General features: G+C 35.3%; 1 protein-coding gene across 2 annotated transcripts in view; it reads right to left on the bottom strand.

Annotated features, from left to right (window-relative positions):
* Nucleotides 1-12861: 12861 nt before the first annotated feature.
* The window catches only part of LOC145263178 (ubiquitin-conjugating enzyme E2 G2-like), a 120507-nt gene continuing 106241 nt past the window's right edge, over nucleotides 12862-27127 (bottom strand). For both annotated transcript variants that reach the window (XM_080120222.1, XM_080120223.1), the window contains 4 exons: nucleotides 25685-25766; nucleotides 18593-18711; nucleotides 16541-16681; nucleotides 12862-13393 (listed from right to left, as the gene is read on the bottom strand). In XM_080120222.1, the coding sequence (XP_079976348.1) occupies nucleotides 13281-13393; nucleotides 16541-16681; nucleotides 18593-18711; nucleotides 25685-25766 (455 nt within the window). In that variant the 3' untranslated portion in view covers nucleotides 12862-13280. The remainder of the gene's footprint in view (nucleotides 13394-16540; nucleotides 16682-18592; nucleotides 18712-25684; nucleotides 25767-27127) is intronic.

The following is a 27127-nucleotide window of genomic DNA, read 5'->3' on the forward strand; positions in this document are numbered from 1 at the left end:
TGAGCAAATTAGGCACAAGGCCGTTTTTAATGTGAGGTAAAATCCAGCTCCCCTAAAAGTAGCCAAAAAGGGGGCACTCTGGTTACCAAAAATAATAATTGTCCCAGTATAGAGGGTTTCCCCTCCATTGACTGGTACAAATTATCTTAAGTGCAGCATCTGCCGGAACAGATGGTATTTATTTGCTCCCCCACTGAGCAAATTAGGCACAAGGCCGTTTTTAATGTGAGGTAAAAACCAGCTCCCCTAAAAGTAGGCAAAAAGGGGGCACTCTGGTTACCAAAAATAATAATTGTCCCAGTATAGAGGGTTTCCCCTCCATTGACTGGTACAAATTATCTTAAGTGCAGCATCTGCCGGAACAGATACTACACTTTGATCTGACCAAAAGGCCAAGTTGAGCTGCATGAATTAAACGATAAAAAAAAATTGTTGTTTTGAGGTTGCTTCTACGCTCCTTCTGTGCAACAAAAACTACCCATTTCTGAAACGGATTGTGACGTGTGGTGATAAGTGGATCTTCTTCTATGCACAGTGGTTGGATGCCAGAAAAGCTCCACAACATTTCCCGAAGCCGAAATTGCACCAAAAAAGGTTATGGTGACTGTTTGGTGGTGTAGAGGAAAAGAAGTGAAATTAAATCTCTTTGCCCCAAACAAAATAATTAAAAAAAAAAAGGAATAAAACAAAACGACACCTCCTTCTGGTTTAAAATGAACCGCATTTAGTTTTTAACAAAAACAAGATGAATTAGCAAAGGTCCGATCGGTGAAAGTTCTTGTGAAGTCATTATGATTAGAATGTTAAATGAAAGTCCGTCATGGAATTAATAAGATTAGAAGGTAAAAGTCTGATAATGTCCTTATTTTAAGGTTGGTATTTTAACTGGCGAAGTTCGCCTTATTTAAATATCCCATGAGAAAAGTAATTTGTTTTTATTAATTAGAAAATGAGCAGAATGGGAGTATATGGGCATAAGTATGATTTTTGAGTGCCCGCGTGGTGTGTGTAATCATGGTTTTGAAGGCTTTCACAGCGACGATGTTATGAAAACGAGGCATTTTCTTGTGTGACGTTGAAGCAAGGAGAAGGGAAAAAGAAGGGAAGAAAGAATGTTTGATGCGTTTTTATACATTTTGGACCAGCTTCAAAACAAGATTGCTACTGCTGATATTTTGGTTTTTGGAAAAGCGTTAAAAAAGACAATCTTCTAAATTTTCTCATAGGTCGCTTGTGTCACATGATACTCTCGTCAACTATGTCCGCCAGAAATATGTTCATTTTACTTTTGTTGTTGTGAGAAAAAGTGTGTGAACGTATTTGAAATTATGTCGTTGCTTGAAGAACTTATTTTTATGTAAAATGCGGGGAAAATTGAAATGAATAAACGTTCGTTTATTTGCGTGTGTGAGTGTGTGTGTGTGTGTGTGTGAGTGAGTGACTACACAGTGGTCTGCGGCTGGTCTCATCATTACGGCGGAGAAATACTGCCGACAAATTGACGAAATGCACCAGAAGCTCCAAGGTTTGTGCCTGAGATTGGTCAATATGAAGGGACCAATTCTTCTCCATGACAACACTCACCTGCATGTTGCTCAACTGACCCTACAGAAGCTGAACGAATTGGGCTACAAGATTCTACCTCATCCGCCATATTCACTGGACCTCTTGCCCACCGATTATCACTTTTTCAAGCATCAACAAATGCTTCAAAAGCAGAGATGATGCCAAATCGGCCTTCAATGACTTTATCGCTTCCAGAACTCCGAATTTCTATGCTAGTGGGATGAATAAACTTATTTCTCGTTGGCAAAAATGTGTTGATTCTAATAGTTCTTATTTCGATTAATAAAGTTTATTATGAAAGAAGTTATGATCTTTGAAGTTGTATGTCAAAAAATGACATTATTTTTACACCAACCTAATAACAATACGGTACGTGCAAAATGAATAGCCGATGCTCTAAATGTATAAACACTTTGACCCCTCCCTTTACTTAAAAAATTCACCAAAAATCAGAAAATTAACCAATTTTAATGAAATTTTTAGTATTTATCAAATAATGATCACGAAATATAATGAACCCATTATTTTTATTTGAATCTTAATGGAAATGTATTATTATGTTTAAACAAAAATACCTTTACTAAAGTTATGGTTTTCAGTAGTAAAAAAAAAAAAAAAATGAATAAATTTAATTTTATGAAAATAAAGCATCGTAAATTGTAACAATTAAAAAAAAAACATTGCAGGAACATTACGAAAAAAGCCCCTAAAATCCGTATTAATGAATTCGATATAACTCGAAGAATTAATTTATTGAACTAACGATATTATCATTGAATTAAGTATTGTTTATTTAATATTTTCACACAAAAAAATAATAATTGCAAAAAATATTTTGTTAAGTTTTCCAAGAGATCATAGGTCCAGTCTTTGACAGTCTAAAACAATACTCCGCTATACTCTTTCTATCCTCAGAATTAACCCAAACTGAATCCAAAAAGCCTTCTAAATTTAGAGGATATGTAGATTTTTTAAATCTTAAAGATTGTTCCTTGGTTCCTTTTAGGTAACGAAGGATTTGTTTTGCACGATTAAGTTCTTTAATTGTCGGTTTCGATAAGTTTTGAGATAGCTTTGTTACAGTGTAACATATTTCAGGCCTTGTTGCGGTCATCAAATAGATGAGGCTCCCTACCATTTCTCTGTATATTTGATTATCTATGAATTTTGTTTCGGTCCCTATATTTTTATTTATGTCCATTTCGACGGGAGTTGAACGCGGCTTACAATCTTGCATTCCGAACTTGAGCAGAATTTTTTCAATGTATCGTGATTGGTTCATAGTTATAGTTTCATTTTCACAGGTAAATTTTATACCGAGGAACCATGACAGTCGTCCAAGATCGGCCATTTAAAATTTTTTATTTAATTCATTTTAACATCTTTTAAAGTGTTGTCACAGTTTGAGGCAAGTAATATATCGTCAACCCAAAAAAACAAAATCAACAATTACCTACATTTTTGGTATACATGCACGCGTCTATGGGACATTGTTTGAATTCCTGTTCTATTAAATAATTATGGAGTGTTAAATTCCAATTTTGTGCACTTTGTTTTAGTCCATATAACGATTTATTTAATTTCCACACGCAATTTTTATTTTTCATTTTAAATCCCTCTGGAGGGTAAATGTAGATTTCACAGTCAATCGGAGCATTTAAATAAGCATCTTTTACATCCATTTGATGTATTTTTAAATTGTATTGAGTGGCAAGTTGAATAAAATTCTAATTGTCATTAAATTTGTCGTTGGTGAAAATGTTGCAAAATATTCCACTCCAGAAACTTATGAGAAATCTTTTGCGACAAATCTTGCTTTAAAAGTTTCACTGCCAGAAGCTGTGATTTTTTTGGAAAAAACCCAGCGTGAAGAAATTATATTTTTATCTGTTGGTTTTGCCACTATTTCGTATGTGTTATTTTCAGATAAAGCTTTCAATTCGGATACCATAGCTTGTTCCCATTCTTGGTGATTTTCTGAACTAATCGCCTCATTATAACTTTCCGGTGTGCTGTTCAACGAATAACAGTAATCCACGGCGTAATCTTGTATCTTTTCAATTTGTAAGAAGTCTGAAGTCTAGCCTTTTTCGCTCCCTTATTGGGTATCGACGTGTCTGGTTACTATTTTCGTCAGAAGTACTGTAATTGCTGCCGTTATTAATATTTTTATTGTGATCGATTAAGATGCTAGGTAATATTTCACGTTTTTCATCCACTGGATCACCATTTTTTAAATTTAATGTATCGTTGAATTTTACACATCTAACCCTTTTTATGCCATTTTGAGCTGCAAAGTAGATTAAGTATACGGGGCTATTTTTATCGTAACCTACGAAAGTACCTTTTTCGCTTTTAGTATTTAGTTCACTGGTGTTTTCTATAAATGCAAAGCAATCAGAACCAAATAGATGCATTCTGTTCATTTTAGGTTTTACACCGCAAAATGCTTCATACAGCGTTTTTCCTAGCCTCTTATTGAACGATCTATTTCTGATATGTGCTGCTGCCATTAAAGCGTATATCCATAAACTATGCGCTAATTTCGATTCGATAAGTAGGCATCTTGTCATCTCAAAAAGGGTTCGCCATGCCCTTTCGGCGGTGCCATTTTGGAAGGGGGAATACAGCGCCGATTTCTCGTGTTTAATATGGTGGTTAATTAATAGAAGTTCAAAGTCTTTACTAGTAAATTCAGTCCCATTGTCTGAGCGAATACATTTTACTGAACCGTACGGGGCAACATCAGCTAAATATTTCTTAGTGGCGAAGATAGTGTCGGATTTGCTTTTTAGAAAATAAACCATAATTAAACCGGAAAAATCATCAATAAAGTTCAAAACGTACCTTAGATTGTTTCTCCCCATCGGGCTGATCGGACCTGCTAAGTCACAATGCACAAGTGAGAGAATTTTCGTAGCTTTTTTGTCTGGCGTTCGGCTTATATCTTTTGTCATTTTCCCCTGTGCACACACATCACAATTTGGGAGATCGTCTGAAGGTATTATTTTCATGCCTTCGACTAAATTTGGTAATTTTTTAATATCAGCTGTATTGCAGTGTCCTAGAATTTTATGCCAGGTTTCCAAGTCGTGACAGGCAGTTTTTGAGGAAACCATACTTTTTAAATAATATAGTCAGCCATTTTCTTTAATGTCAAATACAGTTCCATTATGGTATATCAATTTTGATGTATTTTGGCCAAATTATATATTCGCGCCTTGTTTAATTGCAGCCTACACGGAAAATATGTCTTGCTTAAATGTAGGTATGAACAGAGCATTTTTTAGAATACCGTTACAGATTTCGCCTTTATTATTTTTAGGGATATTTTAGCATCGCCTCTTTTCAAGACTATATCATTTATTTGACTACCGTCGGCAAGTTCGACAAAATGATTTTGAGAATTAAAGTTTGAATCAAAATTAATAAAATCAGATTCCTTGGTGATAACGTGCGCTGTAGCACCACAGTCTACAAGGAGATTTTTACCGTTTGTGGTATTATCAAAGTTACATGTGAATAGAAATGTATGTTCTCCCTCAAAGTTCTCAACGTTTTTTACGGAGTCCATTTTAGAGCGTTTATATCGACATTGGAAACTTTTGTGGTTATGTCGTCCACAATTATAGCAGATAATTTTATTCTTTTTCTTGGGAAAATTACTTTTGGAGAATACGTTGCAGTGAGGTACATAATTTGATGGTGTCTGCTTTCGAGAAGCAATTTTGAACTTCATAATATTGCTGGAGTTATTATTGTCCATGAGCATACGATTAGTCTCTTTGTAACTGCGCAATGCCACTTTAAATTCGCTGAAATTTATGGGTTTGTTTTTCTCAGTTATAACAGTTGTAAATGGTTTAAAATCGGCTGGAAGTCCCTTGAGTGTCATTGATATCAACAAGCTATCGTTTATTATTTCACCTGAGAGTTTTAAGGCATTGGCGGTTGTTTCTGCCCTTATAGCGTAGTCGGTAATCGTTTCATCCTCATTACATTTCAGCGACGTTAATTCTGTATATAGGAATATTATTTTCGGTTTCCCTTTTGATAAATAATGTTCTCTTAATATGTTCAATGCTTTCCTTCCCTCATCCAATGCGTCTCTTATAATCAGAGACAGACTTCTATCGTCTAAGCATTGAATCAATTCTGCAAAAACAGTCGCGTTTTTTTTGAGAAATTTGGGGTTGTTTGGATTCTCTGTTGGAGATTGTATGACTTTTGTAGTTTTCGAATCCTTAGATATCCCAGAAATTTTACCTGCCACAATTCGAATTTAGATTCCGATCCGTCAAAGAAAAGACAGTGGCTGGGCGCATAACCTGTTAAGTTTTGAGACATTGTGTTGAACAAAGATGGCGGCGTAGTTCAGATCAGTAACCAAGATGACGGCCAAGAATTAGATGTGGTCCGTGACGTAGTTAACCTCTTAAGTTCTGAGATATTGTGTTGAACAAAGATGGCGGCGTAGTTCAGATCAGTAACCAAGATGGTGGCCAAGAATTAAATGCGGTTAGTGACGTAGTAAACGGCGAACTGATTGAATCGAAAATTCGACAATTTTTATAATAATTTTGGGAAGTTTTCATGGATTGTTTAGCATAGCCGTTGGTTATAAAAATGATTGGCGAATCCATTCGTCTCATGCCCCCATTATGGGTCAAAAACATTTTACATATTTCTACTTTTTTTTTAGATTACATGTTTTGTATAATTTCTATATGTAAAATTCTAATATTTTCCTTGCTTGCATGAATGTAAAACATTTGGCATACAATAATTATTATATAATCTTGAAAAATAAAAAAAAATTAAATTTAAAAGCAAGAACATAGAAAATAATTAAATTAAAAATTAATTACCTGAGTTAATTTTCAGACAGCCTTTCGACTTTCTGGCATTTTGGGCTTCTGTATAATACATGTTTACATGACTTCCGTTTTGGTGTGATTCTTCGAAGGTAGAATCTCGTTTTGGGGAGCTAATTAAGCTATTTTTTTTGTACAAACAAGGTGTTTTTTTTTTTTTTATTTAATTCAATATCTTACGACTTTACTTAATCTCTTTGAAATAAACCTAGAAAGCTAATATTTATCTTTCAAAGGATTTTTACAATGAATTTATTTAACTTTAAAATTTAGCTGAATTGGTTAGCTCACTGTGTCGCTGTGAAAACATTTTTCGTTATAACTTTTCTTTTTTTTTCATGTATACACCAGTCCTTCACAGAATAACGAATAACTCTCCCTGATGATACACGAGCTAGAGTTTCCAAATTCGCTGATGACGTCACTGTATGCGTGCCAAGCCGCACAGACATCGAAGCAGTAACCAAGGTGCTCACTCACTACAAAGAAGTCATAGGGACCATCTTCAACCGCAGTAAGTCTTTTGGCCTGTGGTTGGGCGCCTGGAGCAGTGAATCCATGCTTCTGGGCATATTCAGCTGGACAGATGGCCTGGTCCGCCTTCTTGGTGTCTGGTTTGAACCGGGTCTATAGCTTGAGAAAAACTGGTCGGAAGTACAGACAAAGGTTGAATCATTGGCGGAGATTTGGATTCGAAGGAGATTGTCCCTAAAGGGTTGAGCGGAAGTGTGCGCTATTTAAGTCTTCTCGCTCCTCCTTTATCGGTTTTCTGTACTGGCCCTAACTGCAAAACGTCTCCAAGCTTTCACAAAGCTCCTCTCCTGGCTTCTTTCTGTGAGAAAATGGAAAGCATTATGTTTGCGGGGAGGTCTGTACTCAAAATGCAAGCAAGGGAGGCCTGGGACTCCTCAATCTCAAATGTCATAAACATGCCGAGAGGTTGGTTTTCCTAGGTTGTTCACTAGAGAGCATGTTCCATAGATCCCTGCGATTGGAAGCACTTTTCCCAACCTTAAGCCCAACCTCTCAGTCAAAGGCCATCATAGGCCGTCGTAAGCTGAAGGGGCAAACAAAGTTCCTTGCCAAATGCCAAGCTGCGCTTAGAACTGTGCCGGGGAATAGTGTCCTCTCACAGCCGAGGAAGAACTTTATTGGGCACTAATCTTGACTCAAACCAAGAATGCTAATAAAATCAGATCTTTCTGTAAGAACAGGCTTTCAGGTAGATCTGTTTGGTCCAAAGATGAAGCCATCCTCCCAGGCAGTACCTTTTCCTTTTGAGAGGGAAAGATTGGTTTATCATCATCTATCAAAGTATTACTTTCTCCATCGAGAAAGAGGGCATTTATTCATTTACTGCTAGTTGATTAAGGCTCATCTACCTGGGAAATGCCAACGGGTTTGTTCATGATAAGTTTGGCACCCAACCAAAGTAGACCGTTCTTTGTTTTGCTGTTTTTTTTAGGGGGTGGACAGACCTGCAATTATAAACTGTCATTGAGTCTAACCTTACTGGAGTTAAAGGCAGGTGAAGAATCAAAATAATTACAAAGAATGATTATTTTTATAACACATCACTCCTAATAATGCCCTGACTTAGGCTGTTCTTGGGTTGCAGGTGGTTACTTAGTATTTGTTCACAAAAAGGTTGCGGCTCTGATAAAGACTGCAAATGTCAAAGGGTCCTGTTCCATCAGATTACCATTTACTCCATGCTATCAAGATCATGAGAGCAATCTTTCAGCTTTTTTTTTTTTTTTTTTTTTTTTTTTTTAACATAGGACTCACCACTTATCAAAGCCCGGAAGCCACTCGAGGATAAGGTATTAAAGACTTCCTCTTTTGGGTTGTTTACTTTTCTGGTTTGCCAAGTTTGCTACTAATTTTTACTTATTAATTTATTTATTAAATTCTTAGGTGAAAGTACAGATAGTTAACAAAACACTTCTACCATTTTACCGACCATGCTGAAATAATAACAATTTAAAAAGCCATTTAGTAATGAAGAAGGCTAGAATGTTAAATGTTTTGTTTTCAATTCTATTTGATAGCACCCAAGTCATATTTTTTTTAACTTTTGAAATCACTACGATATACTGGGTACAATATAATAATCAATAAAAAATTGGCTTGATAATAATAAATACAAAATCTTCATAAATTAAAATATATTTAAGTGTATTTTAAAACTGGGTAATGCCGAGCAGCTTGATAGCAAATTAATAAATCTGGGAAACTGAAACTGTCGTCAGGAGTTATGCTATGGATGAAGTATAATATCAGGAACTGAATCTGACCAAAGATCGTTTTGTGTTGACATTTGAGTTAAGCACTTTTCTGGTTTGCCTCCCCAGGAATATATCGGCTGTCAGCTTCAAAATTAGGAGTAGTAGACAGGCTCGAACTTGTAATGTGCAAGACGAAAAGAGGTGAAAAGAAAAAAACGGTATTAGGCAGGCAGGCTGGTTCGAACCTCAAACGCGAAGGAGGAAAAGAATGTGAAAAAAAATGTGACGTCTTTGCTGTTGTGTCCATCGCTAAACTGGAAGTGGTGAAGGTTTAAATTAAGGCTAGTCAATCGAAAAGAGGGGATAACTTTCAAAAATATCGGCAAAAAAGTGACGCCTCCCTGTAGAAAAGTGCCCAGTTAAGGGTGAAGTAATAAATGTTTTTAGCCAATTGTTCAACATTTGTCGTCCGAAGGGTTGAGCTTCAAAACGATACTGATCTCATGAAAATCCATTGCCTCTGTTGAAAGGTTTAGGCAGACATACATACATTTAAACAGACAGGTGACATTTATATTATAGACTAGTGAGGGTACCCGGCGTTGCCCGGGTGTGGTGAGGTGTGTGTGTGTGTGGGGGGGGGGTAAATAAAAACAAAATGGAAAAATAAAGAACAAGCGAACGCAATAACATTGTTTAAATATTATAAAAAAAAACCCAGCAAAATAAAAAATAAGCAAACGATGTTAAAACTTCTTAAAACTTCTTAAAAAAAAAAAAAAATCACAAAACACAAACAAACAAAAAAAGAAAAACAGCGAACGTGATGGAAAAAAAAAAAAGAACGCAAAAATGGAAAGGGACCGTGCACTCATCCCTGGTGGGCTCTCCTGAGGCCACAATCCTAGTAGAAGGAAGGTCAACTTGTGTTGTATGTCTGGTATTGTGCATAACCACTTGTTCAGCACCCCTTACCTAAATTGAAACTCTTAAAAAAAAATGACAGTACAATAAAAAAAACCCCGCTTAAACCAGGCCAAAACTCAACCAAAACCAACCTGCCTCCTTCCTTGAGGCTTTCATTTATGAACATCCGAGGGCTCAGAACTAATTTAAATGATGTTGAATCATTTCTCCTAAAAAACACCCCAGATATCTTAGCACTAAGTGAGACTAACCTACACTCCTCCATCACCTCTAACAACTTTAACATGCCCGGATATCTCCCATTCTGGCATAAGGACTCTGACAGACATATGCATGGGCTTAGAGTCTATATTCGAAACACCCTCCCCTTGACTAGAGAAACAAAACTAGAATCGGAAGATCAAGCCTTTATGTGCTTTAGACTTAACATGCAACATAACATTAGCTACTTTTATTTTCTCTACCGCTCTCCCTTGACCCAGGACTCTACCCTGATAAACAAAGTTTCTGACACCATAGATACAGCACTTTCCCTCGATACTAGCGCACAGCTGGTATCACAACACATAACTTCTCTATATCTCATTCCCTATCACAGATGGTTACGTTTCCAACCCGTTTCCCAGACCAGCAAGAACAAAACGCATCCCTTCTAGATGTTTCTGACCACAGTTCCCGATGATTGTATAACGAATGCCCATGGCCACTTGGGAGCACCGATCATACAGTGATAATATGTGAAATCGCCCTAAACTCTAAAGCCAAAACTGAAGACCTATTGCTCAAAACAACGAGATATTATAAAAAGGCTGACTGGGAAGCCATCATAAGAGACGCCCCATAGCAAAATATTTTTTCACTTCCCGCTGAACAGTGAACAAATGAGACCACTGAATGGTTCAAAATGGCAATTGAAGCACATGTTCCCATGCGCAAATTTTATAGCAAGCCCCACTCTCCCCAATGGTTCAATGGTTTACTTTTACTTGTGCAGCTGCCATAGCGCAAAGGCAGCATGCATACTGCAGATTTAACTAACATAAGTCCAGTTCAAACAGATAGAAGTATATAGAAGCCAGAAGTAACAATAAGAAAGAAATAGCGACAGCTAAGAGAGAATTTACCGAAACCATAAAAAAATGCATCGAAACACAGAATTTAGGAACCCGTGACTTCTGGAAAATTTACAACAGTGTAGTAAATAATGGACAATCAACAATTCCTCCACTATCCAATAATAATGAGGTTGTTTGCTCAGCAACTGAGAAGGCTAACATGCTTGCCAGTCGGTTTGCTTCCAACTCCACACTGGACCCTGCTAACCACCCCCTCCCTCACTTTCCTTTGCGGACAGACGCCACATTAGACGATCTGAAAATCACCCCTGCTTAGGTGCATGCTATCATAAGAAATCTTAACACTGCAAAAGCATGTGGACCTGATCTCATCCCGACTGTGCTATTAAAAAAGTGCTCTGCCGAAGTAGCTCCAGTTCTCTCCAAACTTTACAACAAATGCCTTAATGAATCTTGCATTTCTGCCTGCTGGAAAACTGCTTCTGTGGTACCAGTTTTCAAGAATTCTGACAAAAGAACTGACCCAGTAAATTATCACCCCATTAGCCTCTTCCCACTTTTCGCCAAAATATTTGAGATAATTAACCAAGCTCTTGTCCATCACCTTACAGATGCTAAACTTCTTACTGACCAACGATATGGATTTAGGCAAGCGCATTCCACAGCAAACATCCTAACTGTAATTTCTGAACATATATAACATTCACTAGACAAAGCGGGGGACGGTAGAGCGGTAGCTTTAGATATATCTAAGGCTTTTGACAGGGTATGGCATGAAGGTCTTTTCAGGAAAATCAGATCATACGGCATCACTGGTAGAATACTTAACATAATTAAATCCTTCTTTGATAAGAGAAAAATCTAGGTTGTCCTCGACGGTCGTACATCTAAACAATGATATAAATGCGGAAGTGCCTCAAGGGTCTATCCTTGGACCTCTATTATTTCTAATATTCATAAACGACCTCCCTGACAAAATTGTCTGTGAGATGGGCATATATGCTGATGACACCACACTCTATAACAGACATGACAGGAAAACAAATGAACACATATCTAAAGAAATGGCAGAAACACTAGAGGATGACCTCCGATCTGTAGTGGAATGGGAACAAAAATGGATGGTCACATTCAATGCTGCCAAGATTAAACTTGTTTCCTTCAATAATTACAAGGAACCTTCTCTACCACCAATAGCAATGCCCAATGACTCTTTATCTGAAAGTTCATCTTTTAAACTCCTCAGCCTAATGTTCACAGAAAACATGAGTTGGAACAATTACATTGAGAGTATTGCCAGGATTGCTGCGAAGAAGGTAGGTTCTCTCTACCGTGCTAGAAAGCTACTAACGCCCGAAAGTATCCTGTACCTCTATAAGACCACCATTCGTCCATGTATGGAGTATTGTTGTCATATTTGGGCTGGTGCATCTGCTACTAGTCTCTCGCTCCTAGACAAGGTTCAAAAGAGAGTCGCCAACCTGATAGGTCCTGAACTGTCATCTACGCTTCAGCCTCTGTCCCATTGATGAAATGTTGCATCCCTCTGCCTGTTCTACAAGTACTTTAGCGGTGCTTGCTCTGACGAACTGCAAGCACTTGTACCCCCCTCGACGTAAATACCCCTGACAAACCCGACAAGCAGCTAAATCCCACCCCTTCATAGTAAAGATCCCCAGATGCAAGAGAGCCTTCTACTCCAGTAGTTTCTTCTCCATAACCGCTAGACTTTGGAATTCCTTTCTGGGTCCCTGCTTCCCCAACTGTACTGACATGCAGGAGTTCAAGTGTAACGTGAACCGACATCTTGCTACCCAACTCCCTACATAGTACCCCTGTAGCTTATGTCCCTGATAGTAGCCCCCTACATCAAAGTGGCAACGTGCCTTGTTTGGGGTAAAAAAAAAAAAAAAAAAAAAAAAAAAAAAAAATCTGCCGTCTCTGTCGAAAGTTTTTGAAAAAAATGACACTTTACCCCATAACTTTTGCTCCATCCATTAGATTTTTCTGAAACTTGGCGAAAATGTGACGGCAACGTTGACCCTTCACACTTCTCACATCCATCATTCCTTCATTATTTTTTGTGCTGCCATCTTACATGTAGCACTAGAGGGGGACCACCCACGCGTGGCTTATTTCTTGATGTGCAATTTTCATAGTTTTCACTAGTAAATAAACAACACAAAACAATTAATTTGGGAAATATTTAATTTTGTAGTCAAATTTTACAATAAAACATTATCTCTGTCTTGTTTTTTTTATTGCGATTCAAGGTGAAAATCAAAAACAATAAATTTCTTTCTTGCAATGGCAAATTAAATAACATTTTTTCTATTTCCTAACATTTGCATAAAATAAATTGTGCAAACAAAATGATTTATAAGGAAAATTTATGTTTTTTTTCCGGGGGGAGGGGGGGGGGGAGATATTCTGTGCGTCTTTATTTTATGTTTTTTAATCAGTTTTTATTTTATAAAAAAAAATAAATACCCAAGCAAACCAAAACTGAATCGAGGTTTGGGGGTAAATGCCACTAATTGATGTTGTGCTGTAGTGACAACACATATAAAAGAAGGAAAGATGGAAGGAAAGAAGGTTAATGGTAATGGCTATAAACCCAAGGATTTCTGGACAGTTTTTCGGGCAATATCGTTGAATCGTTGCCGATCTTCGCGCCAGGTTTTTGCGGCATCTACGTTGGCTGCACTTTCGTCATTTGGTTCTGGAAAAAAGCAAAAAAAAAAAAAAAAAAAAAAAAAAAAAAAACATTTTTAATTATGGAGGACGAAGATAAAATAAGGAAAGGAAAAAACTGAAAATTGAAAAAAAGAGAAGGAAGAAGAAAAAAGAGAAAAAAAGAAATAAAAGAAAACGTTATCTTAATATCAGTTATTTTGCTCATACAATTTTTATCGGGTTTTTAGATAATAGCAAAGTGTTTTCATAATGATATTTATTTGAAATCGATTAGATAACAAAAACCGTTTAGTTCTTAGTTCATTAAAAAACACTTTAACTATCTGACAAAGTAAATTGTCCAATGATACTAAAAAGTTATTGGTGCACATTTCCACAGTTCTTAATCTCTTCAGACTGTTGATTCAATTCAAAATCTAGAAGGGAGTAGGTGAATTGCATAATGATATGATCTAAGGACATGGGTATGCCAAGTTTAAATTCAGTTAGTTTTGTGTCAACATTTTCATTATGGATGTTGGCAACCTTTAAGTGGTCTCTCCTTTTAAATACCGAATTCTAGAAAGCAACACAAACACCAGAATCAAACTGATCAAAAAAAAATCATAGCAAGCTATCAGTTATTCATTTACTTTCTTTTAGTTTAATTGAAGAAAACTAAAAATTATTTTTTTATTGGAATCCTTTGAGATGAGTAATTTGTATATTTATACACTCATCTTCATAGTTGTTGTTTTGCCAAGTTTCAGCCAACTACTCCTCTGGCCTGTTTTGGGTAGGATTGAAACTGCTATCTTCAGACATTGCTCACCTGGAACCGTAGAGATTCAACTTCAGTAATTACTGTGGATTCAGTTAAGAAACTCAACATTCCTATCTCGTCACAATTAACTACTTGAAGAAGACCAGAGGAGTAATTGGCTGAAACATGGTGAAATAACAATAACTATGAAGATGAAGATAACAGTCTGCAAACAAATAAATAGAAAACTAAAAAGTTACCAATTCTTCTTTTCATTGTGCTAGATCTAATAGTTGGCTTGGTTCCATATTTCAAATCGAATTTATCAGTGAAAAATAGCCAAGTGCAACAAACTATGTAAAAAGACAGAAGATATGTACGTTTTTTTTTTTTTTTTTTTATACACAGGCATCACCACATTATCAAGGTCAAGACGCCACTCAAGGATAAGGGTTAAAGAGTATACAGTAGAAATTAGACAATATAGTAATCATTAGTAATGAAAATTTGGTAAATTTGATAACTTATATGGAACGGCTCATCAAGAACTTATTTACCTTAGACTTGAACACAACCATATTGTAGTCAGCTGGAAAGCAGGAAAACGGAAGACAATTCCACAGGTGTGCAGTTCTAAGAAAGAAGCTTTGTTCATGGAATCTACGTTTAGGTTTAGGTACAGATAAAGAGTGGGGGGAATTATTGATAGTGTTTTCAGTTAGACGAGTGTTTCTTGTGAAAGTTTGACGAAGGGGGACCATAGACTGAAGCTCAGTCGAACACTTTCCATGAAAATAACGATACATCAGAGACAAACTCGCAGCATCTCTTCTGTATATTGTATAGTGTTTGATTATTTATCCAAGGCGACTTTGAACCGTGATATGGTAAGCATCATTATTACCGCCTCTGATAGACTGTTCCGTAGAGCAGAAACACAGAATGGTGTATTCTTTTAATGAAATGAAAGCGACAATGGTACATCTTTTGCTTGGTCTCATGAAGAACACAAATTGGAGCTGGGGTGAAAAACTTTCTGAAAGGTATATTAAAATTCTAATTTTATGCTAGAATTGCATACCGTCACTTCACTGTTTAAGTGAAGGGTAATTATTCAAAGATCTATGCTTCAAATTAAACTACTCCACCCCAACCCCTGCACACACACACACACACACACAAAAAAAAAAATTTAATAAAGGCTGAATGATAACCCACGGAAAAATCAACAAACAATACTATCAATCAAGAAAACTCTCTGAAGAATAGACTCATCTTGTCGATGGACCACAAATTCATGCAACTCGATGAAAACAAGAATAAATTTGAAATGAGACCACCTGTAAAGTATAGGTGGCAACCTGTGATACTATAGAACTGGATCGAGGTAGCTAAGCTATTCTTCTACTTCGGAGAGGCCCTGATTTTATTAATTGGCCAATCATGTCAGGCCCTAGTATTTTTAAGTTCACCTCCAATATTATTCGATCTGTTTCCTTTAAACCTCCTCACCTCTATTTTATATTAATGAATAAACAGCCAAAAAAGAAAAGTAATACTATTTAATCCTATCTGGGAAATGAGAAAGAATGGGTAAACATAGTGAGCAGGAGGAGGAGGAGGAGGCCAATTTTGGATTTTGTCTTTATATTTAACTGGCTTTGCAAACTCACTTTTCCTGATTCAAACAATGCTACTTGAGCTGAATGGAAGATCCTGAGTTCATCATAATCACAGCAGAGAACCCTGTATCTATAGAACCATTCTTTTTTTTTTTTTTTTCAAGTGGACAAATCGAATTCTGGGTTATACAGTACAGACATATTTTCAATTTTTTTTATGGTTTATATTTTCCTTGAAACCCACTAATGATGCAACTAACTTGTGTACACACACACACACACCAAGTTATAGGTATTCAAAAATGATAACTAATGAATTTAACGAGGTTATTAAGAGTGCTCAATAAAAGAAGAGCAAGATGTATTTTTATTAATATAAACAAATTAACAAGGTAGCGAGACTGGACATGCTCAGGCGACTTAAATGGTTACTTTCTATATAAGAAACCAGTTACAGAAAAAAAATTACACGGAATGTAACATTTTTCCTTTTTATTTTCTTCATTCAAGGACTTTTTTTCTGTAGAAAGTAACCATTTTTTTAGTCGCTTGATAAGGACTTGTGGTGTTAACCCACCGTCTGTCTGAAAAATTAGCATTTCCAGTGTAGCAACCTTGTATATATATATATATATATATATATATATATATATTCATCAAGTGATTTAGGAGTTGGGAGGCTTAGGAACACATTTGATACAACAATGACCCTTTATTGCTCTGTTATTTTTCAGTCCTTGCAAAGTGGTAAGTATGAAACCACAGAATGAGAGATGGGTTAAATAGGATTATAAAAGGAGTTTCTTACCTGCAAGCATACTAACAACAGAGAGGAGAATCTTCTCTACACTTTGTACTGGACTCCATCGTTCAGCACTTGTTTCATAGCCCATCGGATCATCCCCAGGAGCATGCAAGATTGAAATACATACACGACCATCGACATAAACTGCATAAAAAAAAAAAAATATATTTGATGTTTACGCTTAAAATGTCTAAATCTTTTTTATGTTTCTGAATATTCGAGATGAAAATTGATTACTCATGTCATCTGGATTCTTTGGTTTACTATCCTCATCTTGATTGTTATTTTCACAAGGGTTCAATTGATGTAACCTCTGAACTTCAAGTGTATCAAGGACCTGTAGTTATAGCGGATAAAGTACTTGGTTAAATTCTATTATATGTTACACTCTTCTACAGGTCGAAAGTCACCCCTCAGTGCAAGTAATATTCAAAATACAATTGTGAATTACTTAGGACTTCTAGCCAATCATGGCTGACATGAAACGAGAGCATGCTAACCCTATGGATTAAATAAGGGGCTCCGTTTGAAATTCTGTGCACATTCCCAAGTTCAACAAGATACACCTGAAGAAGTTTGGAGGTTATATCGATTAAAACATTGTTAAAATAAGACTTAAGATGAGAACAAGGATCCAAATAATATGAATAATCCTCATCTAAAAACTTCAGAATCGTAACATTTCTATAAAACATGGACAGTGACTTCATATATACACGTTTTGTTTTTTCATGTCTTTTGCTGTATTAAACTTCAGGAAAATTCAAACTAAATTGTTTATTTAATCCATTGGGGTAAACTGTCTTTAATGCATGAATTAAATAAAAAGTTCAAAGTACTCAGAAGGTTACCTACAATTGTAATGTTATGACCCTTTAGGCTGTGATCATAGCATAGTATCTGTTAACTGTGGCAAGCGGGGTCAAGGGTCAAAACATTATTATTGTTATTGTATTCTTGTTAATTGATTTGAGCGACGGATGGTCACTGGATCAGTTATTATGATTAGAAGAATAAACAATTAAACTGCGGAAGAAATGATTGACGTGTGAATCGCAAAAGGAATGTGAAAATAGAAAATATATGTAAACATTATTTTGGGGTTTTGAATAAACAAATAACTAGTTGTGGATTAGGTTGGTCTGAGACACGTAATTAGGTGACGTAAGAGAACACGTGATGTTGTTAATTTTGGAGAGATTCAGAGAGTTGAGGATCGACCATTAAAGTGGACAGACGTCTAGACAGGGGTGGACAGACAACTAGGGAGCGAGCTGTTAGAATAGAAAATGTAGACAAACTGCAGATCTTGTGAAAACCATTTGAGACAACTGTAATAAATTTATATTATAAAAATATAAAGAGTTGTTTTATGGTTTTCACAAATAAGAACAGATGTCTCAATGGGATGATGCTGATCGCTTCATGTTCGTCACGGAGCAGCGGGAAGATACAGAAGAACTCTTCAAGAAAAAAGGTATGAAGCATATATTATTCTTCTTACATATGAACTGTAAAAATATCCCATGTGATAAGTCTCATACAACATGATTCAGTTTACACGTCAATATTATGTCCTCCTAGCTAAACAACATACATACAATTTATACATTTATTATCTGTCTGTTAAAAGAACAATATCTTACATCCACTAGATAACACATGACACGTTTTAATATATCATCTCCAATATAAACCAATATACAACACAATGACAAAATTCACCTGAAGAAGGTTGGCGAATACAACAGCTGAAACATTGTGAACTGAACATGTTACCATGTGACTGTTGAATCTACAACACTCATCTTCAATTCAATATCAATAAATACTTGTTAAAAATCATCTTTATAAGTAATCAAACTTTAATCATTTCATTAATCATTTTTGATCCTCTTGAAATATCCATCATTCAACTGACAATAAATAACTTGAGTGACTTTTAGCTTTGATAAATGGTCACTTATTAGTAAAAAAAAAAAAAAAAAAAAAAATGATTTTACCACAGACATACATTAGCAGTGATTCTACCATGCTATACGGACAGAGACTTACTATTTGGGTGGAATATTTCACTGTTGAATTTCATTTTGGGTGGACTGAGTGGGTAGTCAGGGGGAAACATGAGTCGTGCTGGAAAGACACCTCCCTCAAAACATGTGCCTTCAGGACCCCTGAAAAACAAAAGGAGGAATAAAAACAAGAAATAAGTAATTGAAATAAGTAATTGAAATATTAATTGAAATAAGTAATTGAAATAAGTAATTGAAATATTAATTGAAATAAGTAATTGAAATATTAATTGAAATAAGTAATTGAAATAAGTAATTGAAATATTAATTGAAATAAGTAATTGAAATAAGTAATTGAAATATTAATTGAAATATTAATTGAAATAAGTAATTGAAATAAGTAATTGAAATATTAATTGAAATAAGTAATTGAAATATTAATTGAAATAAGTAATTGAAATATTAATTGAAATAAGTAATTGAAATATTAATTGAAATAAGTAATTGAAATAAGTAATTGAAATAGTAATTGAAATAAGTAATTGAAATATTAATTGAAATAAGTAATTGAAATATTAATTGAAATATTAATTGAAATAAGTAATTGAAATATTAATTGAAATATTAATTGAAATAAGTAATTGAAATATTAATTGAAATAAGTAATTGAAATAAGTAATTGAAATATTAATTGAAATAAGTAATTGAAATAAGTAATTGAAATATTAATTGAAATATTAATTGAAATAAGTAATTGAAATAATTGAAATATTAATTGAAATAAGTAATTGAAATATTAATTGAAATAAGTAATTGAAATATTAATTGAAATAAGTAATTGAAATAAGTAATTGAAATAAGTAATTGAAATAAGTAATTGAAATATTAATTGAAATAATTGAAATAAGTAATTGAAATATTAATTGATTTGCATTAAATTTGATCCATTGTCATTATATCAAAATTCCCTGAAGCTTTAAATTTTAGACAATTTATAGAATCAAAATTGGAATAAAGATTCTAAACATAAGGTTTAGTAGCATTACATCCTGATTTTAATTTTTAGACGGGAACACCAGTCATGCAAAACTTTTGTTCAGGAGAATTAATTTTACTTGACAAAATTAGTATCATTAGAAAGATTGATCTCTTAGATGACAAATATGTAAAAATTGGCCAAAAAGACTAATTCTTTAACCGTCAACTGGGCCGTTTTTTGCAAAGAGAGGTCACTTTTTGCGTCAATATTTTTGCAAAGTCATTCGTGCCTCATGATCTCATGTTATTTTCAAGGCCTGTAATGTCACAAGTGCACCATAGGCAAGACAGCTAATGCCTTTGCTTTTTTTTTTATCACCATTTCCTCTTTTGCGTTACCGGTTCAAGGCTGGCAACTGCGGCTATTTTTTTTTTTTTGCACTCACTATTATTTTAGTTGTTTTTTTAGGGGGTTGGTTGCTCAATAATCTTATTATACCACCTCTCCACACCTGAGAAACATCGGGTACCCATGCTAGTCAACAATAAAGCAACTTCATTCTCCTGAAAGAAGAAATAATGCCGGGAAGAGTGTGCATTCAAGAACTGAACCATATCTCATTCTGGTAAAGAAAAATCTACAATCTATTTGAGAGAATCTCACCAAGGATTACATATCATTGGCTCGCAACTAGTCATAAATGATGAAAGAAGCAACTATAAAAGTAAAACCAGCACATATAAACATCGTGTGTAACGTATGTATATAAGGACTTTTATTTGATCACTCACTGGCAAGATGGCACATATGCAAAAAGTATGCACTTATATAAACGAGCATGTGCAAAGTTTCATTTAATGTTAAGGTGTTACATCAGCAAGCAGCAATAGGCTTAGCTTATTCTTTCTTTTTTTCTTTCACTCCTTATGGTGCCTATATGCAATGAGTGCAACACAAATGTTGATTAAAGAATCTGGCTAGATTAAGTGTTTTGCCAGACCATCCAATTTCATCTTAATATATAGATTCACCCCCCCCCCCAGCAGACACCTGTCTAGCTATAACAACTGTGTACAATTTCCATTATTATCTATCTGTACCTAAAACTAAATTTAAATTCAATGAGCAAAGTTTCTTTCCTAGAACTACCCGTCACATGTCTCTAAATGACCAGGAATTGCTAGAAACTTCCACAAGCATTAAATGTAAGTAACTAAAATGAATTTATTGTAAAAAAAAGTAGACACTCTCTTTCTAATACAATGAACTGTCCTAAGTAGTATATCAATGATGATGATGCTGCTAGCCTTGTGCAATACATGTACAGCCGGGCCGTTTCCCATGTACATTATTAGAGTTTTCTTTAGCAATGGACAACTGCAGTTTCCTTGTTAGTCCCCCTTTTTCTTCTTCGTGTTAACTCATACAAATAATCCATCATGCCTTAAAGTATGTATGAACCGCTCACCTTGTTTCAATTAACTCTCCTATTCTTCAAATGGCTTGCTTTTATGCAGCCCAAGATCATCTAATTTGCATACAAATGGCAAGAATTTGTGCTAATTCACATGACCATTGAAAGTAAAATCAGCTATGCATCACCATTTTAGTTTTTCTATTGTTACGCAACTAAACTCTACAAAACGCGCAGTGTTTAGGAGTCATTTTTGCACTCACTACAAATTCTCCAACAAACCAGTTATCCACTGTACCACACTGTACTAAAGTGGTACTCATCCTAGGCGGTTTGAACCAGTTTCCTCCAGAGGAGGAAGTTTCATGGGAGTATGAAATCCACAAACGGTTCCCAGCTGCATATATATCCCTGTCAGGAAAGATGACAACATTACGATTTTCCAACTGGTCACCCATCTGATATTTAACTTTATTGATCTAATGAAAACCAGCATATGATCACACCATAGTTCCCCACCGTGTAACTACCAATTTCATTATTTACTTACAGCAACAGATTTTTATATTTCTATGTTGTTCATTGGAGTTATTATTAGATATCTTTGGATAACATCATAGAAAAATATATAAATGTTTGCATATAACACCATCACTGACATTTAAGTTTTCTTGTGAAATTTTAACTTACGCAAAATAAGATATCTTTAAAAGAAAAAAAAAGGGGGGGGAGGGGAGACTACTACCAGCAGGTGCAGTGCAAACAAACTAATTGATAGTATACTACATAGCTGTCAACTGTCCAGCTTTATTTGGATTAAAAGAGTTTGTGAACCATAATTCTTGATTCCAGTAAAGCAACTGGCCCTGACAGCATCCCAAATAGTGTTAAAAAAGCTTCAACCAGAACTTGCTCCCATACTTACGAAACTGTTTAAGCGTTGCCTTAAGGAGAATTGCTTTCCGACTCCCTGGAAAACCTCATTAGTATGCCCTGTATTTAAGGATTCAGGTGATAAGTCATCTCCCTCTCAGTACAGACCAATAAGCCTCCTGTGTGTTATGAGTAAGTTGCTGGAATCCATATTAAATAGAGAAATAGTAAACCACCTCAGCAGAAACAATCTTCTTAGTGACACACAATATAGTTTCCGTTCTGCAAGATCTACCGCAGATGTGCTAACGGTTATATCTCACAGGATTAGTGAATCTCTTGACAAAGGCTTCCTTTCTAGGGCAATTGCTCTTGACATATCAAAGGCCTTCGACAAGATACGGCATAAGGGCCTACTTCACAAGATTTCCAGCTACGGTATAACTGGAAATGTTTTCTCAATCATTAAATCATTTCTCTCCGATAGGCTCATAAGAGTAGTGGTCGATGGACAAAAATCAGAGGCCTGCAGTATTAATGCTGGAGTCCCTCAAGGGTCAATCTTGGGCCCAACTCTCTTCTTGATCTACATCAATGACATCCCTAAACACATACTTAAATCATTTGTTGACATCTATGCTGATGACATGACCATCTACGGCAACACATCAAAGGCTGTAAATGACAAAGTTCTCTCTGATTCTCTCTCCTCTGATCTCGAGCGCGTGGTTCAGTGGGGGAAGTCGTGGCTGGTTACCTTTAATGCATCTAAAACCAAACTCCTATCTTTACATCATCAACGCTCTGATCCCCATCTGGCATCAATTGAAATGGATGGCTCTCGTCTAGGAGAAGCCCCGTGTTTTGACAAGCTTCTGGGTTTGACCTTTACTCCTGATCTGAAATGGAACACGTACATCAAGTCTGTTGCCAAGGTGGCTGGAAAGATGGTGGGATCCTTCTATTGCTCCAGAAGATATCTCACTACTGATGCAATTTCTCTATCTATATAAAAGTCAAGTACATCCAAGGATGGAATACTGCTGCCATATCTGGGCAGGAGCTGCTAAAAATAGCCTATCCTGCCTTGACAGAGTACAAAATAAACTTTGTGGCTTAGTGGGGGATGCCCTTTTCTCTACCCTGCAACCTCTCTCCCACAGAAGAGACGTTGCGAGCCTATCCTTGTTTTATCATTATTTCCATGGCAGGTGCTCGTCTGAACTCCAATCTCTGGTCCCCCCTCGCCAATCTTTTACGAAAAACACCCGTCTAGCTGAATCCACTGTGAAAATTTCCCCCACTTTTTATCTGTGCCTAAATCAAAACGTGGATTCCATGAACAAAGCTTCTTTATTAAACCTGCACGCCTGTGGAACTCTGTTCTGTCTGCCTGCTTCCCACCTGACTACAACTTGGATTTTTTCAAGTCCAACGTTAACAAATTCCTAATGAACCACCCCCTTAAGTAAACACTTCATCAAATCTCCACACTAACGTACTGTACTTGCAATAACCCTTATCCCTGAGTGGCTTCCGGGCCTTGATTGGTGCAGCTGCATTAGAAATTAGTGTATGTGAAATAATTCATGTCATTTTTACATTAAATATTAATCCCTTACTGTGCATCAAACGGATACCATAATACTGAGTTCAATGCATCTTATACAAAATTTCAGTCCGATTGGTTCAGTAGGCTAAGATATTGTGAAACGGACAGACTGAAAGAAATATAATATAGAGAGTCTGTAAATAAATAAGTCAACTATGCACTAGATTTAAGTAACATCTGATCTAAAAATAACTCTCCACAACATCATTCCTAACGACAACACACAATAGAAACATATAAACGTGCAATTCTCATAACCAGTAATTAAGTTTCTATTTAAATAATCAAAACAATACTAAGTTACAATTAGACCTAAACAACCATATAGTTAAGATTAAATAAAATAATCTTTCTAGAAATACAGAACTTCTCCCATAAAGGATATTTAAAAAGCGACATCAGTTTCTTGTAAGTAGTGAAGTTTTTTTTTGTTTAATTCCTGTTTTACTTTACAATTTGTAAATGTTGAAGATTTTGCATGGACACAAAAGACATATTTTACCTCAGAAATAGTCCGTCCTCAACAATCAAACAATGATATTCCTAATAAAAACTAATGTATACAGAGTGTTGCAGCAAAATCTGACATTTGACAAAAAGCAAACAAATACCAGGAGATGCTTGGTCGCGTGATGAAGTTCTGGATGGACAAGATCCTCTACATCTTTCAGCAGGATTTCACTGCTACACACAAAGACAACCCAGGTGTGGCTGTTCAACAATGTTCCTCACCACTGGTTGCTAGACTTGTGGCCTCACTCTTCATCTAATTGCAACCTTGATTTCGGCCAAGATCAACAAACACCAACAATGACTCTGAAGTCTGCCACCATTAAAGCAAAACAAGAACTTGGTCACCAAAGTATGGGATTTATTTTGTACGCGCCTTGTAATGGTAGTCTTTGCCAAACGATAGTTACGTTAAAAAATAGTGTAGTAAACTAACTTGAAGGTTATTTTTTTTCAGCTGCAACTGTAGTTTTTTTTTTGTTTTTTTTTTAATGTGTTAGGTCTTATGATTGAGCACTTTATTGGTTCCTTTTAAACAAATTTGGATATACTATATACATACACACATATTTTATTTATTTCATGCGTTATAATACATTGAGTTTTGATTTTCAGAATTTACATCAACAGTGTTCGATACCCAAGTAGAGCTTAATAGTAATAATATGGAAATATATTCATGGTAATTAAGCTACAGAGAAGAGTCTAGGTTTCACCTGTGCAAGGAACCATCAGGCTAAGCGAATGGAATTTTGTTACTGATTAATCTGTGATTTCACTAAGTTTACTTCACATACATATATATACGTGTATATATTAGTGTTGGATGATAAATTGGGAATCGGAAAAAATCAAAATAGGCATCAGATAAAATTGTGCCTATTTTCTAATGCCAAAAACGATTCCTTTAATTACCTATTTTTATTTGACTTTGTTTCAGACATCTTGCACTGCTGATAGTAATTAAATAATACATATTTATTGATTTTAAACTAACAGTAAAACTAAAATCAATAAATCCCCGCCACAAATGTGTTTTACGTTTGACCCCCCCCCCCCCAAAAAAAAACAAAAAACAAAAAAAAAACGTACATTTAAAATGTGCTTTTATGGTAATCTGGACAAAACATTATCGATAAATATTTAGAGATTTATAAACAATCAAAATTTAAAAGAATTCTTTTGTGGATGGAAAGATACTGCACTTTTACCAATGTTTCAATTATAGTCATTTGTTTTCCTAGTTTTGCATATGAATTACAAAATATCTGATATTTCCTCCAAACTTCTGACCTTTATGGAGGGGAGACTAGGACTCGCTACTATGGTTTCATATGATCTGAAATAACAGCAAGGGGAGACTTGATTCCAAATATTTCTCATATGTTATATCTCCCCTCTTTGGTTTTCATACATAAAGTAAATTTCACAGTGTATAAGGATTATTTGATAGTGGAGATATTCATAATCATATCCTATTTCTAAAAGAGAGGAGATATAACATATGAGAAATATTTGGGATCAAGTCACCCCAGGAACAAGCCACATCTTTTGAAAGCATTATTTCATAGAGTTAAAAACACACAAACACATACAACCATTGTCCACAAAAGTAATCCATAACATGTAATCTTGTGTTTTAATGTTTTTTTTTTTTTTTACTTCATCATTTATAACATATAAAGGATCCACTTTTTAGAATGAGAGATACAACAATTGCACTAAAAAAACATTTAAATAAACTTACATAATCAGTGCTTCCCATTCAAAGAAGTTTTCTTCACTCACAGGACCAGCAATGATCCCCTCAGGAGGATTCAAGGTTAACTCTAGAAAAAAAAGAAGAATTTGAAATAGTTACTTGAAATTAAATATATGCATGCATATTTTTCATTTTACTGCTTAAGAATACCCGGTTTTTTCGTAAACAAATTGCGTATTATATAAAAGATGTAAACGATATTGGTTTGCAATTTTAAACAGCTAATTCTATTTCTATACATTTTTTTCGTAAACAAATTGCGTATTATACAAAAGATGTAAACGATATTGGTTTGCAATTTTGAACAGCTAATTCTATTTCTATACATTTTTTTTCATTCTCAGTCATGTGTGATACTGTTAACATTCCTCCACAAAATGTTATGAAGTAAGGAAGAAAGAGAAAAAGAAATATGACAAAAAAGGAAATAGGTTTGTCAGCAAAATAATGGAGAGGAAGTTCTTCACCAAGGTACATAAAAGAAGCTGAATAGGATAGTTAATCAAGATGTGACAATGATTTGAGAGAAAGGACTAAACAATGGAGATTATTGTGTTTGGGGTTGGTGTGCAGTCAGTTTTGGGGTTGGAGGGTCCTTGAGAGAAATCAGAGTCTAAGCCGAGCGAGAACAAATCAGACCAAATAGAAAATTGCTGGAACCCTTTGTGACCAGACAGCTAATGAGAGACAACGTTTGGGGTTTCTCCTACGCTACATTACGTATCACACAGAGTTTAACTAATTTACATCAAGTACTAGCATTGTATTGTTTTATTATAGTGCAATTACAAAGGTGATCATGTCATCTATATATAACAAAGGCAAAACAGCGTTTTTATATGTCCAACAAAGGCTTTTATTCGCGAGGGTTCTTGGGAGGGGGGTACTATATTTTAGAACTTTTTATATACTCCCTAGATTGTAATATCTATGATTTGCAAACGGTCGTTGTCTCTACATTCATTTTGAGTGAGTATTTAAAAAAAAAAAAAAAACCCTGGTTTCCAGTGTTTGTCTTTTTTTGTATAAATAAAGTGAAACTGAATCAAATCACTGGCCTTCGTGAAGGCAATCAGTTTTGGTCAATGCGGGAAATGCTCTTCATATCAGACAATTGCTATTCATGTGAGAGCTCCCCCTTTTTTTGGGGAGCTTAGTTTCCCCAACATCGTTCGGAAACAAATGAAACAGTGGAAAGCTGAACTGGCCTTCAGCCAACATTTATTTCTGCACCTGCGTATTCACTTAGTAAGTCAACTTTTTGATCGACATCGCCAAATTTGAACGCTTTTCACTTCCTATGGCCTCATAGCATAGCGGTAAAATGTCACATTTTCTTTCATTTTCTTTTCCGCCTTCGCATCACGAGTTCGAGCCTGCCTGCCTACTAACACTTTTTTTTCTTTTACACCTTCAAACACTCGGGCA

This window comes from Euprymna scolopes, chromosome 38 (genome assembly GCF_053919585.1).
Source record: "Euprymna scolopes isolate OS-2025 chromosome 38, ASM5391958v1, whole genome shotgun sequence".
NCBI lineage: Eukaryota > Metazoa > Mollusca > Cephalopoda > Sepiida > Sepiolidae > Euprymna > Euprymna scolopes.